A 14,644-nucleotide genomic window follows, 5' to 3' on the forward strand; every position below is an offset into this window, starting at 1 on the left:
TTCTTTAAATTTTTGTCATATTTTCATATTTTCCTTAAAATCCTTTTCATGTTTCCATAATTTATGCAACAATTAGGTTTTTATGTCGGTAGACTTTGTTTTTGAGTATTTTCAGCCTAAGTAGACTTTAAGAACTAATTCCTAAAGAAAGCACAACCCAATATGAAGCCCTCTTGTTTTACACCTAATGCAACACAAGCCCAAGCTCAGGCCAGGTTCAAGCCGGGTGCCAGATCCCGGCCCAAGCCCAAGACCATTTCTTTAAAGCGACGTCGTCTAAGGGCCCAGATTCAAGGGTGCCAGATCCCGGACAAAGCCCAAAGCCGTTTATTGAAAACGACATCGTTTAATGGACCAGGTTCAAGCCCAGTGCCAATTCCCGGACCAAGCTCAAGACCATTTCTTCAAAAACGACATCGTTTGATGGCCAGGTTCAAGTCGGGACCAAGACCAAGACTATTTATCAATCCGACATCGTTTTGAGATATCTCCTCTCCATTGCAAAGACCAGTGCGAGGGATCTGGTGTCGCTGCTCGAACTCTCCCCTTCATATTCAAATCCATTTCTCTCGCATCCTCTGCAATGGAATATCCATAGAAACTGCTACTAAACACTACGCATCTCTTCAGCACATACAGAATTCCCTCACTAAATCACAGATCGTGAATTTTCATCTCAATAAATTGAGATCTGAAACTGTACGATTTCAGATCCCTTTGATCCCGTCATGGAGAAATCTTGCAGCATTCTTGTTCACTTTGACAAGAGCACGCCTGCACTCGCTACCGAGATCAAGGAAGCTCTTGAGGGAAATGACGTTGAATCCAAAATCGACGCTCTCAAGAAGGCCATCATGCTTCTACTCAATGGCGAGACCATTCCTCAGCTCTTCATCACCATCATACGCTATGTGCTCCCTAGCGAGGATCACACGATCCAAAAGCTTCTCCTGATCTATCTCGAGATTATCGACAAGACTGATTCCCGGGGCAAAGTTCTTCCGGAGATGATCTTAATCTGCCAGAACCTGCGGAATAATCTGCAGCATCCAAACGAATACATCCGGGGCGTTACCTTGCGGTTCCTCTGCCGTCTCAAGGAGACTGAGATCATTGAGCCTTTGATTCCTTCCATATTAACCAACCTCGAGCATCGTCATCCCTTCGTTCGCAGGAACGCCATTCTCGCTGTAATGTCCCTTTACAAGCTTCCTCAAGGTGAGCAGCTGCTCGATTCGGCTCCGGAAATCATCGAGAAGGTCCTCTCTTCTGAGCAGGACCCTTCGAGCAAGCGTAATGCCTTCCTCATGCTATTCACTTGTGCTCAGGATCGCGCCGTTAGTTACCTTTTCGCTAATCTCGAGAAAATTACTGACTGGGGAGAGCAGCTGCAGATGATACTGCTTGAATTGATTCGAAAGGTTTGCAGAACGAATCGAAACGAGAAGGGTAAGTACATTAAGATCATCATACAATTAGTGAATGCCCCCTCTGCTGCCGTTCTTTACGAATGCGCGGGGACTTTGGTGTCCTTGTCGTCCGCACCATCTGCCATAAGGGCCGCAGCTAACACCTACTGTCAGCTGCTGGCGTCGCAGAGCGATAACAACGTGAAGCTCATTGTCCTCGATCGTCTTAATGAACTCAAGGGCTCGCACAGAGAGGTCATGGTCGAGATGGTCATGGACGTGCTCAGGGCGCTATCAAGTCCGAATCTCGACATCAGGCGAAAAACCCTTGATATCGTGCTAGAGTTGGTAACGCTACGGAATGTGGACGAGGTTGTGTTGGTGTTAAAGAAGGAAGTGATGAAGACGCAGAGCGGGGACATTGAGAAGTGTGGGGAGTACAGGCAAATGCTCGTTCAAGCCATACACTCTTGCGCGATTAAGTTCCCTGAAGTGGCCAGCACGGTGGTTCATCTCTTGATGGATTTCCTAGGCGACAACAATGCGGCTTCTGCAATGGATGTGATTGTTTTTGTGAGAGAGATTATTGAGACCAACACAAAATTGCGGGTTTCAATTATGACAAGATTGCTAGATACTTTCTATCAGATTCGTGCTGCAAGAGTGTGTTCTTGTGCTCTCTGGATCATTGGGGAGTACTGTTTATCCCTCTCCGAGGTTGAAAGTGGAATTGCCACCATTAAGCAATGTCTAGGAGACCTGCCATTTTATACAGCCTCCGAGGAAAGGGAGACAGAAGATGCTTCCAAGAAACATCAGCAGGCAAGCTCTGCAGCAGTCTCCTCTCGAAGGCCTGCAGTTCTTGCAGATGGAACCTATGCGACCCAAAGTGCTGCACTGGAAACTGCTTTGACATCGCCAACTATTGTTCAAGGATCCTTGTCTTCTGTGGGCAACTTGAGATCGCTGATCCTTTCCGGTGATTTTTTCCTTGGAGCAGTTGTCGCTTGCACGTTAACAAAGCTGATTTTTAGGTTGGAAGAGGTCCAGCCCTCAAAAGTTGAAGTAAACAAGGCCACCACTGAAGCATTACTGATCATGGTCTCTATACTTCAGCTGGGTCAATCTTCGTTATTTTCACATCCTATTGATAATGATTCTCATGACAGGATTGTCCTTTGTATTAGATTACTATGTAACACTGGTGATGAAATGAGGAAAATATGGATGCGTTCTTGCAGAGAGAGTTTTGTGAAAATGCTTTTGGATAAGCAACGACGTGAATCAGAGGAAATAAAAGCAAAAGCTCAGACATCTCATGCACAACCAGATGATCTCGTTGATTTCTACCATTTGAAGAGCAGAAAGGTAAGGCTGCTATACAATCACTACTTGATGACTTATTAACACTTAACGAAGTAAATCTTTCATGTTATTAACATTTAACGAAGTAAATCTTTCATAATTAGGTTCTAAGAAACTTGAAGTTTCTTGGTATTCCTATTTAATTTAACCTGCCAGCTTCTTGTTTTCTGTCATTTTGATTTTGATCGTTTGGTTTTTTCCCCAACTTTTCTTCATCTCTCTTGCCTCAAATTTTGAAAATTTCTACTATCTTCTTTGATGACTCTTCTTCCAGGGTATGAGCCAGATTGAGTTAGAAGATGAGGTTCAGGATGATCTAAAACGTGCTACTGGGGAGTTCACCAAGGATGGAGATGATGCAAATAAACTTAATCGAATTCTTCAACTCACAGGATTCAGTGATCCTGTTTATGCTGAGGCATATGTGACAGTGAATCATTACGACATTGTCCTTGATGTGACTGTTATCAATCGAACAAAGGAGACTTTACAGAATTTGTGCCTGGAATTGGCTACAATGGGTGATCTAAAGCTTGTGGAGCGTCCTCAGAATTATACATTGGCTCCAGAGTCAAGCAAGCAGATAAAGGCAAATATTAAGGTCTCTTCAACTGAAACAGGAGTCATATTTGGTAACATTGTGTATGAGACTTCTTCAAATGTTCTTGAAAGAACAGTTGTAGTTCTAAATGACATTCATATTGATATAATGGATTATATTTCACCTGCATCTTGTGGCGATGTGGCATTTCGAACCATGTGGGCTGAGTTCGAGTGGGAAAACAAGGTATATTTTCCTGTAAGTGCTTGTTATTCTCAGCTAAATTTGAATTAATAATTCAAATTGTTGTCTATATGAAAATACTTTAATCTTTTGTATAATTTGCAGTGTTCTTGTGTCATTTTCTTACTTTTGCAAGCTGAGACAAGCTCTTTTTTTTATAAGTTTTTGCATTTCATTTTTCTCAAAAGGTTCTGTTTTTGTATCTGGTTATTGCTCAGCATTGTTGTGATTCTATTATCTATGGTAAAGCTTTAGAAATATCTAGGATATTCTGTGGGAAAAATTAGCTCCTAGGGGTTAGCTACTTTCTCTTGTCATTTCTCCAATAAACTTTTTGATGCTTGGGTTTTGTGAGATTGAACTTGGAAAATTCCCCTTTAGATGAGAGACATAGGTTGTCATGCTGTATTATTAAAGGAACAGGTAAAATTTGTTTTGGACTAAAAAGGTGCTAGTGAATACATGATCCTTTTCCCTGTATTTGTAATCATGTTTGCGATATGTAAACACATTTTTCCTTATATCTTGTTCTGGACTAGGTTCCTGAAAAGCACAGAGCTAAATTGTTGAAAGAACAGTAAGGCTAATTGATGCAGAATGGAGTTCCTGTAGATTGTATAAATAGATTAGAAACATGATTTTTACTTAAATATAAGACTACTATTCTATTTAAGATTCTATTATGATAGTTTTAGTAATTTTAGTAATTTATTTTTATTAGTATTTAGTTTTCTTATTTGTATTTGTAATATCATTTCCTTTTTTGCTATTATTAGTATTTTTAGTTTAACCCTAATGATGCATAATAGATTAGCTTAATATTGCCTAAATATATTAGAAACTGTAATTGTATTAAATATAAAACTACCATACTTTTGAAGATTTTATACAGTTTTAGTAATTTTAAGATTTTACTTCTATTAGTATTTAGTTTTCTTATTTATATTAGTTGTCTTATTTCCTACTTGGTATTAATATTTTTTAGTTTAGTCCTGCTTAGAAAAGACTACTTAGGGAGCATTATACTTCCAAGGAAACTTCAGAAGCATTAAAAACATATCTGTAATTTTATTTTGAGACAAATTCAGTTCTTTAATAAAATAGTTCCAATAGTTTCTCAATGATCTGGTTGTGTGATGCAATCAAACCCATAATTGTGATGTTTAAGGCTTTAAGATGTGATCTCCAATAAATTCTAGGTGTGGTATTTAGGTTTTAGTCCTCAAATTTCTAAATAGACAAATTAACACTAACTTATTTTGCATCAATTAGTAGCATGTCTAAAAGAATGTTGCACAAAAACATCCAAACTGCTCACAGCTTGAAACCCATTTGCCAAAAAAACTCCAAAAATTGCAAACCCTAAACACTTAAAAAGGACACCAGTTCGTTCACAGCCTACGACTGGGTATGCCTCTAACACCGAGCCACTGGCTGCTACGAGTTTTCCTAGCCACTGTCTCTCTCAATCTTGTCCTTTTGTGCAACTGCATCCCACATTGATGTACAACGCCCACCTACAGTTGAGTTGAATACAGTCCAGTATTTAGTAATCAGAAGCCAGCACATGGGTCACATGTGTGCCGAGCTGCAAGTTGGACTCGTCTGATCTGACCTATTTTGACTTCTTTGACCTTCAAGTTTGACCAGATTGGTTCCCTTGACCCATTCCTGCATTAAACAGACACGTCCAACTTTTGTTTGAGAGAAATTTCAGTTTCAACAATAGTGACTAACACTTAATTGGGTGCTAGGCAAGATAGCATATGCGGCAGACACTAACAGACTTGAGACAGCGCAGAACACAATCAAGGAGACGTCTACCTTGGAGATAATTTTGAAGATGTTACCAAAAGTCAAAGCTCTTGATTTTAATGGAAGAAGAGATCTTGATTTTTTCTGGATTAGCTTAATTCAACAGAAGAGATCTTGATTTTGATGGGACAATAGTGACTCTAACACTTGTTTTCTTCTTTGTGTCTCTTCTATTCATAGTTGTAAAGCTATTTCCTTTCATATTCCCAGGTCCTTCCTTGCTGCATTTTTTTTCCCTCTGTTAACTTAGATATACATTGGGAATCTTGGATTCTATTTTCATTTAACATTATGGTCTTTCTGTCAGGTTGCTGTTAGTACTGCTATTCAAGATGAGAAGGAATTTCTAAACCACATCATCACTTCAACAAATATGAAGTGCCTGACTCCTCTGTAAGTTCTCTGTCTATCTTCTGACTCAGAATATTATATTTGAGTAAGGTTTTGCTAATAGGAGTTATTATTGAATTTTTGCGAAGTTCAGATAAGCTATTCTGATTCATATCTAGTGACCTTAATTTTATCCCCAAAAAATTTGGTGACATCCGGCACATACTGGATTTTGAGCTTTGCTAGTTTCTTATCAAATTTATTAATTATTCTATGATTTATTCCTATCTGTCCTTTCTTTCCATGCTGTCAATAAAGAAACACAGTATATTAAAACTTGATTGATGTAAAGAATTAGCCAAATTTTTTCATCAAAAATTCCAAACTTATTTCCATATTCAAATCACCTTGGTTAGATAAAGTTCATCCTTTGCTGATCATAAAAATATGGATTAAGTCTGTCTGTCTTCCGGCTCATGGAACAGTGATGAAGTCATATAGCTTGTTGTTTTCACTTCAGCTGCTGCTCGCTTTGTACATCTCCAATGCACCATGATTAACCGTATTCCAATTCTATTAAAAAAAAGCCATTGAGTAACCATTGGACTCAGACTTTATCCCCTTCGCAGGCTCTTGAGAGCATCAATAATCTCTTTTAGGGAAGGCCTTTCAAGCCAATCCTTGTCACCACTACCCAAGGATCAAAAAATCCAAGCCACTATGTTTGTAGCCTTTTTGGTTTGGAGAGTGACTGAAAAAATGCATTTAATAGATTTTTGAGTCTAATTTTCTGTGATGCTGGATGTATATGGATAAATGCAGAGCACCCAAATACTTCTGGGTTCAGTGTGGGTATAATTTTGGTATGTGGCAAACTTTGAGAATGGTGTGATGTGGAGTTTGAAATTGTAAAATTCTCGAGGGCATTCTATTGATAAGAAATGTGGTTGTAAGAACTCTCTCCCCAAAAATGTTTTGGAACATAGGAGTAGGACATGAGAGATTGAGTTACGTCTAAGAGAGATCTATTTCTCTTTTCAGCGACTCTGTCTTATTGCAGAGTGTCAACTAGTAAGCGTAGATGATATGTTATGATTTAGGAGGTAGGAGCCATTGATTTTAAATATTCTTTGGCCTTATCAGTTTTGAGAGCTTGAATCTTGGTTTGGAATTGAGTTTGTATCATAGTATTGAAGTTTTGGAATATCTGACCAACCTTAGTTTTTTCTTTCATAAGAAATACCCAAGTTAGCCTAGTATGATCATTAATAATGACAAAACCACCTTGTACCTATTATGTTTTTCAATCTTAAAGGACCCCACATATTACTGTAGATTAAGTAAAAGGGTGACATTAGGATAAATTTTATGCATGTGTTTGGAAATTTTTATTAATGAGTAATGATGGGTACAATTTTTTCAAGATATGTAAAATTAGGATGAGCCAGTCGATAGTGCTACAACATAATCTCACTATCTTTATTGGAAGGTAGATCTAACCAACTGTTACAAGAAACCCTAGCATCTCTACTCTGAAGATGAATCCAGTAGGCCCAACCTTGATAATTTGCATTTTAAGAGACTTGGGGATGAGAGTAGAAATGGTTTGGAGGTTCCATTTATGGAAGAGGAAGTCAAGGGTTGCCTTGATGACTGCAATGAGGAGAAGGCACCGGGTCCGAATGGTTTCAATATGAAATTCTATCAGGTTTTTTGGAACGTGATTAACAAAGATGTGCTTGATGTTTTAACGAGTTCCATAAAACGGGGTGTTTTGTCAAATCCATCAGCTCGACTTTCTTGGTTCTTATCCCTAAGGTGGCGGGTGCGAAAGATATAAAAGAGTTTAGATTGATTAACTTGGTGGGGAGTTTGTACAAATTGATTTCTAAAGTGCTTGCCAAGAGACTTTCTAAGGTGTTGGGGGAGGTGATTGGTGAAAAGCAGAATTCTTTTGTTGACGGTAGGCAAATTCTTGATGCTATGATGATTACCAATGAAGTATGATTTGGTGAGCTGGAAAAAAGAGGGCGTCTTATGCAAAATCGACATGGAGAAGTCTTATGATCATGTTTGCTGGAATTTTGTGGACTAGATGATGATGAGGATGGGATTTGGGGATAAATGGCGTGGTTGGATCATGAAATGCATATCTACCACCTCTTTCGTGGTTATGGTGAATGGGGGTCCATCTTCTTTCTTTAATGCTTCTAGAGGTCTTCTCCAAGGGGATCCTTTGTTACCTTTACTTTTCCTTACCGTAATGGAGGCCTTTAGTAGATTGATGGAGAGGGCGGGGGAGTTAGATTTATTGAAGGGGATGGAGGTGGGGAGGGGGAAGGAGTGGTTAAGAATTTCTCATCTTTTCTTTGCGGATGATGCTCTCATTTTTTGTGAACTTTCTATAAATGCTATGTTACATTTGAGATGCATCCTCCTTTGCTTTCAAATGGTGTCCGACCTTAAAATTAACATGAGAAAGACGAAGGTTGTTAGAATTGGTGATAGAAGGGATGAGGAGAGATTGGCTATGGTACTCGGGTGTAAGACTACTACACTCCCAATCAAATCCTCAGGCTTACCTCTTAGGGCAAATTCAAAGATTAGAGGTCACTCGGACAATGAGGTGTTCATGCCGTACTTGGTCATTAAGTTTGGTTCGAGTTCAAATAAGGCAATTTTCCGGAGTGTCCTGCTCTGATATTTTATACTTTTCTGTGATTATTTCTCGGAATTATTGTTTTAGTATGTTCAAGAAAAATACGCCACTATATAGAAGTAGGATTACACCAAGAAACCCAACTTTCTGTCTTTAATTCAGAGAGATAAGGATAGAGTTTGGGAGAAGATTCTGGAGGATCTGGTTAATGAATAATCGAATCCCCCTTATTTAAGGAGTCAACTACATCTAGAATTACACATAATCCCACATCATTATTATTTTCTTAATCTAGAATCCTACATTATTATTACTCAAAATCTTTCTAAACTCTATTCCATCGTGCTACATTACCTACTGAGAGAGGAGAAGGTATGCAGGGGAGAAAGATAATGACATCTTAGTTTGTTTGATTCAGTTCCTATTTAATTCCTGCATATACTTAATTGCTGAAATATTCTTGTATGTAGAATTTGGTCCTAATGTTTATCTTTGAACTAAGTTTAACTGGTAGCATGAATTCTTCGGAGATAATTTCTGATATCTACTTATTTAAATTGAGAATGGAATTAAATTAAAAATGAAGTTTCAGTATTAATTTCATTTACATTGCATTCTTATCTCTATTAACATTTTAACTAGACATAGTTTTAGTTCATAAGCATAGTGGCTTTTGATATTCTAAATGACATTCTGGTAGACTGTTTAGTGGCTGTTTATGTTGTGGCAATTCTTAACAGCCATATCTTTCTGTTTATATAGTAGAAATCTTGTATTATTTTGGTGCACTTTTCTTTGCATACTTGTCATCGATCTTTACATCTCCAGGTCTGCATTAGAGGGAGAGTGTGGATTTATTGCTGCTAATCTTTATGCAAAGAGTATCTTCGGGGAAGATGCACTGGTGAATGTGAGCGTTGAAAAGCAAGCAGATGGTAAGCTGGGTGGTTATATCAGAATAAGGAGTAAAACTCAAGGTATTGCCCTCAGTTTAGGGGACAAGATAACGTTAAAACAGAAGGGGGTTGTCTGATTAGACTGGATACATATCTATCTATTTTGCTGCTTGGTTGACTTTAAACTGTTTTCATTCAGGAATTTTGCTTTTTTTTGTGATTCTTTCATTTGAAAATCTTCAAGGTACCATCCCTTTCTGCATTTTCTCTTTTATTTAGAGGTAGACAAAATATATTTGTATTCGTTGTTAGAAAGTTTTGTACTGACTTTATATTTGAACAATAATTTGCAGTTGCAATGACTCTTATTGTAATTTCCTGGTGAAATTGTTTAAAGTATTAACAGATCTTATTTTTTACCTGCCTAAATTCATTCATCAAGATGGTTCTTGTCTATGCTTTTTGCCTGTCTCATTTGGTTGCTGAATAGGTGGTATGTTGTGAGTATACCGTTGGTTCTAAGCACTCATTTTATTTTTGATACGATGTATTTATTACATAATAATATATAAATATATTAGTATATAGATAGAGTATTTTGAACAAATACATAAAGAGAAGTATTCTAGCTGTTTGAAATAAGTTATTACTATTAGAAACTAAACATCGCAATTAGTCGCAATTCTGTCCTGTTCGAATTTGATTGATTCTATGTGATCTTAGAAGTATAAAAGTTTGCTTGAAAATAGTTTGGATGTATTTTATGAAATGGGAGTGGTATATGATAATTTTATAGTTGAAGTTGTTAAATTTGCTTAGATGATTAATAGATTTTAAATGTAGAGACTGGGTGTAGATGGTAAAGGTGCTCTTTATTTCTTCACATTAGAAATGATGCTTTTACATATAGATATAGGTGTTTTAAGAAGAATCTAAAAATCCTTCCTTGCCTACATCTTTTAGATAATTCTATTTGCTTATATATCTTTTCTCTTCTTCTATATTGTCTGATAAGTTTCTATAATTCTCTATCATCTTATAGAATTCCTTTTTTACCATCTTCTAAAATTTTTTCACAACTTTCTAGATTTTTTTATTTATTTTTATTTTTATAATCTTATAGAATCCTCTACAATGATTAAAAAAAGCCCACTAGTTCAACTCATTGCAAGATTTTTCCATTATATATTAACAATTAGTATTAGATTCTTATTTTATTTTATTTAGCCAACTTAATGTATCATAATAGTAGAGTGTATATACATGCCACAGTCCTAGTTTAGATTTAGTTTACAAAATTCCATACTCCGAGTTTAGATTGATGAAAATGTGGTATTACCATTGACATTCCTGTCAATTTGAGATTTTCATGCTTGGTTATTATCATTATCATGTATATGTATATATATACATATATATGTACATATACATGCGGATCCATTAACGAGCTCGTCCACACAGTGGGTTATCATTCTTTGACATAGCGTACGAGTACTTTAGATATGAACTAAAATTGTTTATACAAATTTTTAAACTCATGCTCTAAAACTAATATAGTAAAGATCATATGGTTTTGGTTTCAGAATGGTATGCGCTGGTATCTGTAAATTTTGGTGCATAATTTTAAATTTGTTGCTAATTTGTAATTTATTTATATCAAACTGTATATAGGGACACATATGTAACTATATTAATTAACAAAAAAAACTATTTTAAATATATACTATAATTTAATTGAATTTTTTTTTATTAATATCAAGTAAGATATTGTTATTTAAAAAATTAAATTAACTTAATATTTAATAAACAAATTTATTAAATAAAATCAATTCATAATTGAAAAAAAAAGTAACATAACAAAATAAATAAAAATAAATTTAATTTAAATATTTTTATTAAGTTGGTGTATTTCAAATAATAAATTTTTAATCTTTGAATATTTTAATTCTAATTTTTTAAAGTTCAGATTCTTTTAGGTTTTTAATTTTTTAATTTGAATAATTATTTTTTGTTGTTTAACTTTTTAATTTTTTTAAAAAAATTTATATTGATACTCATCGTACTGCTTATACCAGCATGTATAACCAATTTTAACTGGTATTTTACCAGTACAAAATTTAGCATGCACTACACTGTTATTTGAGCAGTACAACACACAGTAACATGTACATTCCAATACAGTATATACGTAAAATGAATATAAACATAGTTTTGTATTATATTACTTTGACAACATTATTATCTTCTTAGCTCTCTTGAAGCCGAATGATAGTTTACAGCCATGGAGATTCAGAAAATAATCACATCTAAAAGATTAAGGAGGTGCTGTAGTTCTTATTCATAGCTTTAATTCCTAGAAAATGAAAACCTATTTGATTGAATTTAATAATGTTGTAATATAATACAATGTAATAATTTTGTAATACAATGTAATGTGATTTATCATGTACTTAAAAACTGTAATATGATTGCAGGTTTAATTATAACATGATTACATTGCAATTTTTTTTAGAATGACTATATTACAAATTTAATAGTATAGTTATATAGTAAAAACAAATAAAATAATCAATCTTAATTTACCATTTTCTTATATTACATAGGTTATTAAAGGAAACCAAACATACTATATAAATTACTTACGTTTTTAATCTATCATTATCTTTATAGGTTTTCAACTTATCTCTATTTCATAAGTGAGTAGTTAGAAAAAAGGGCGTGGAATATGAAGAAATTTGAAGAATGTGGTTGCCATGGTTGGTTAGCAGAAAAGTTCATTTCCCTTTTAGAAGCAACAGGAAAAAGACAACAAAGTAAAGTGATTTCAAAGCTTCTTGTATGGTGGTTGAGTGATGTTTGGTATGAATCTGCTTTTACTAAATGATTTGGTAAGTCTGGTGAAGAAGAGAAGTAAATGAGTGAGCCACAAGAAAAGAAATTCATGATTTCTTATACTATATGTTTTTACCCTGTTGAATTTAAAACCTCATGCACAGGACCTGTATACATCACCTGCTAAGAATGTTGAGATTAGGACCTGTCCAGGGCCATGGCTGATGAGGAAAGCATTCATAATCTCACTGCTCCTAGAAACTTGTTGCAAACTGCCTTGCACAATTCACAAGCTATTACCTCTGCACTTGACAAAACTGCACCCAGATTGGAGCGGATTAACCAGAGACTGCCATCTCTCGAAGCATCCTCAGCACATGCATTCGTTGCATTCGTGGACCACATTGATCATGCCATTTCCCTTGCCGCTGCTGTTCTTAAAGTCTTCACTTCTGTCTCTGAACTTTACAAGTCACTCTTGTCACAGCCATATTCCGATCTTTTACCTTATCTCTCTCTCGTTAAACAACTTGAAGAAGCATTAAAGCTCCTCGCTGATAGCTGCAGCCTTGCAATTCAGTGGTTGGAAGACATTGTTCAATTCATACAAGATAGAAGTATAGCAGACGATTGGTATATCTTAAATGTGTACAAGTGCTTAAGAATTTTGGAAGCTTTGCAGGCGATTAGTGGCCAAGCTCGTGTAAATGGAGGATTTCTGGATTCTGCATTTGACAAACTAGAAGTTGAATTTAAGCAATTATTGACAGATGGAGGCATTTGCCCTTCTGTAACTTCTTTGTCATGCTACACCTCAGAGCAAGCTTGCAACAGTCTCGTCTTGCCAGTGACTATTCTGCAGAAGTTGCAACTCATCGTTGAGAGATTAAATGCTAACAACAAGCTAAACAATTGCATATCTCTTTTTGTCCAAGTTCGGAGTTTGAATGCTAGAAAATGTTTAGATGCTTTTGATTTGGATTACCTTGAGAAATCAATCATAGAATTTGACAATATCCAGGACACTGATGATTACCTGGATAAATGGAGTAGGTGTTTCGAGATCGCAATAAAGCATGTTTTCAGGCTTGAGCACAGGCTTTGTGAGGAAGTTTTTAAGAAGGCTGAATCAGATGTTTGGTTAGGTTGTTTTGCAAAGATAGCTTCCCAATCTGGGATTGTTTCTCTTCTCCAATTTGGAACTAATTTCACAAAGGGTAAGAAGGATATAGCTAAGCTTCTGAAGCTGTTAGACATTTTTGCTGTTTTGGATAAGCTTAGAGAAGACTTCAACCATCTTTTTGGCAGCAAAATCTGTGCAGAGATTCAAAGTATGACGAGGGATCTAATTAAGAGAGTTGTCAATGGTGCAAGTGATATTTTCTGGGAAATCCCAGTCCAAGTGGAGCTACAAAGGAAGAGCTCACCACCTGTAGATGGCAGAGTTCCAAGACTTGTGAGCTATGTAACTTACTACTGCAATCAACTTCTTGGTTGTAAATACAGGCCAGTCTTGACCCAGATCTTGGAAATACATCAGGGCTGGAAACAAGAGAAATATCAAGGAGAACTTCTCAACAGTCAAGTGTATTACACACTAAAAGAAATTGCCCTCAATTTGGATTCATGGTCAAAGGCCTATCACAATATTGCCCTGTCTTATCTTTTCATGACTAATAATCACAGCCATTTCTACAATCTGAGAGTCACACAACTGGGGAAAATGATGGGAGATTCTTGGATAACAGCTCACGAGAAGTACAGGGACTATTATGCTGCACTCTACTTGAGCGAGAGCTGGGGAAAGCTTGCAGCCTTCCTAAACCAACAGGAAACAGAAGCAGCTGATGTGGCCTCTGCAAGGGCAAGAAACATTGATGAGTCAGTGAAGAGGAGGCTGAAGGCATTCAATGATGCTTTTGATAAGATGTATGAGCAGCAGTCCAGTTGGGTCATCTCCGATGAGATCCTGAGATTGAATATGTGTCAACTTGTGGTGAAGACTCTTGTTCCTGCCTACAGGACATATCTGCAGGATTGTGCAGTTCTGCTTGAAGAGGATGCTGGTAATGGCAAATATCTCAGATACACTGACAAGCACATAATGACTATGCTCTGCTCCCTGTTTCAGCCAAAGCTAATGAAGCAGAGAAGCACCAAATCCACGCATTTTGTTGGTAAAATAAAAGGTCTTGTAACCAATCACTTTCATTTGACACTTGCAGCTCCATGAGATTTGTACAATGCAGTGTTCTCTTCACATTCTTAATCCAGGAAGAAAGGGCAAATAGAAAACCCACCAAACTGACCAATTTTCTTTGTTCCTCTTTATTCTCCTTGTGAATGCCTAATGTATTTACTTTTGGATGACAACCTCCTTAACTTCTATTTGATTCAAGTAGTGGAAAATACTCTCTTATAATGCTTTGAAGTGAAAATGCTGTATCATGCCCTTATCCATCATATGCAAAATCAAACTTTTGCTTAAATTACAGTTTTACCTTAAAATAATACTTATAGAAAAGGACTAATATCAATTTCATGCCTCTGTTGT

The 14,644-nt window shown here is 36.2% G+C and overlaps 2 protein-coding genes across 3 annotated transcripts; both read left to right on the forward strand.

Annotated features, from left to right (window-relative positions):
• Positions 1-490: 490 nt before the first annotated feature.
• LOC110825337 (coatomer subunit beta-1-like) lies at positions 491-9,677 on the forward strand. 2 transcript variants are annotated; one of them, XM_088220591.1, is made up of 4 exons: positions 491-2,777; positions 3,049-3,573; positions 5,681-5,766; positions 9,191-9,677. In XM_088220591.1, exons 1-4 carry the CDS (start codon positions 729-731, stop codon positions 9,393-9,395), a joined length of 2,865 nt encoding a protein of 954 aa, XP_088076717.1. In that variant the 5' UTR covers positions 491-728; the 3' UTR covers positions 9,396-9,677. The 2 variants fall into 2 exon arrangements, with proteins under 2 accessions (XP_088076717.1, XP_088076718.1); XM_088220592.1 differs by having other exon boundaries at positions 492-2,777; positions 3,049-3,561.
• Positions 9,678-12,307: 2,630 nt separating this feature from the next.
• EXO70G2 (exocyst subunit exo70 family protein G2) lies at positions 12,308-14,463 on the forward strand. The gene has a single exon (XM_022031328.2). The coding sequence runs from the start codon at positions 12,308-12,310 to the stop codon at positions 14,321-14,323; it is 2,016 nt and encodes a 671-aa protein (XP_021887020.2). The 3' UTR covers positions 14,324-14,463.
• The last annotated feature ends 181 nt before the right edge of the window (positions 14,464-14,644 follow it).

This window comes from Carica papaya, chromosome 5 (assembly GCF_054855325.1).
Source record: "Carica papaya isolate Zhongbai chromosome 5, ASM5485532v1, whole genome shotgun sequence".
Taxonomy (NCBI): domain Eukaryota; kingdom Viridiplantae; phylum Streptophyta; class Magnoliopsida; order Brassicales; family Caricaceae; genus Carica; species Carica papaya.

What these genes read in the sequence shown, in the direction of transcription:
- LOC110825337 (XM_088220591.1), top strand. Translation starts at nt 729, where the DNA reads ATGGAGAAATCTTGCAGCATTCTTGTTCACTTTGACAAGAGCACGCCT. An exon ending in AAAACAAGGTATATTTTCCT is followed by an intron (nt 3,574 to 5,680) that starts GTAAGTGCTTGT and finishes TCTTTCTGTCAG; the next exon opens with GTTGCTGTTAGTACTGCTAT. An exon ending in ATGAAGTGCCTGACTCCTCT is followed by an intron (nt 5,767 to 9,190) that starts GTAAGTTCTCTG and finishes TTACATCTCCAG; the next exon opens with GTCTGCATTAGAGGGAGAGT.
- EXO70G2 (XM_022031328.2), top strand. Translation starts at nt 12,308, where the DNA reads ATGGCTGATGAGGAAAGCATTCATAATCTCACTGCTCCTAGAAACTTG.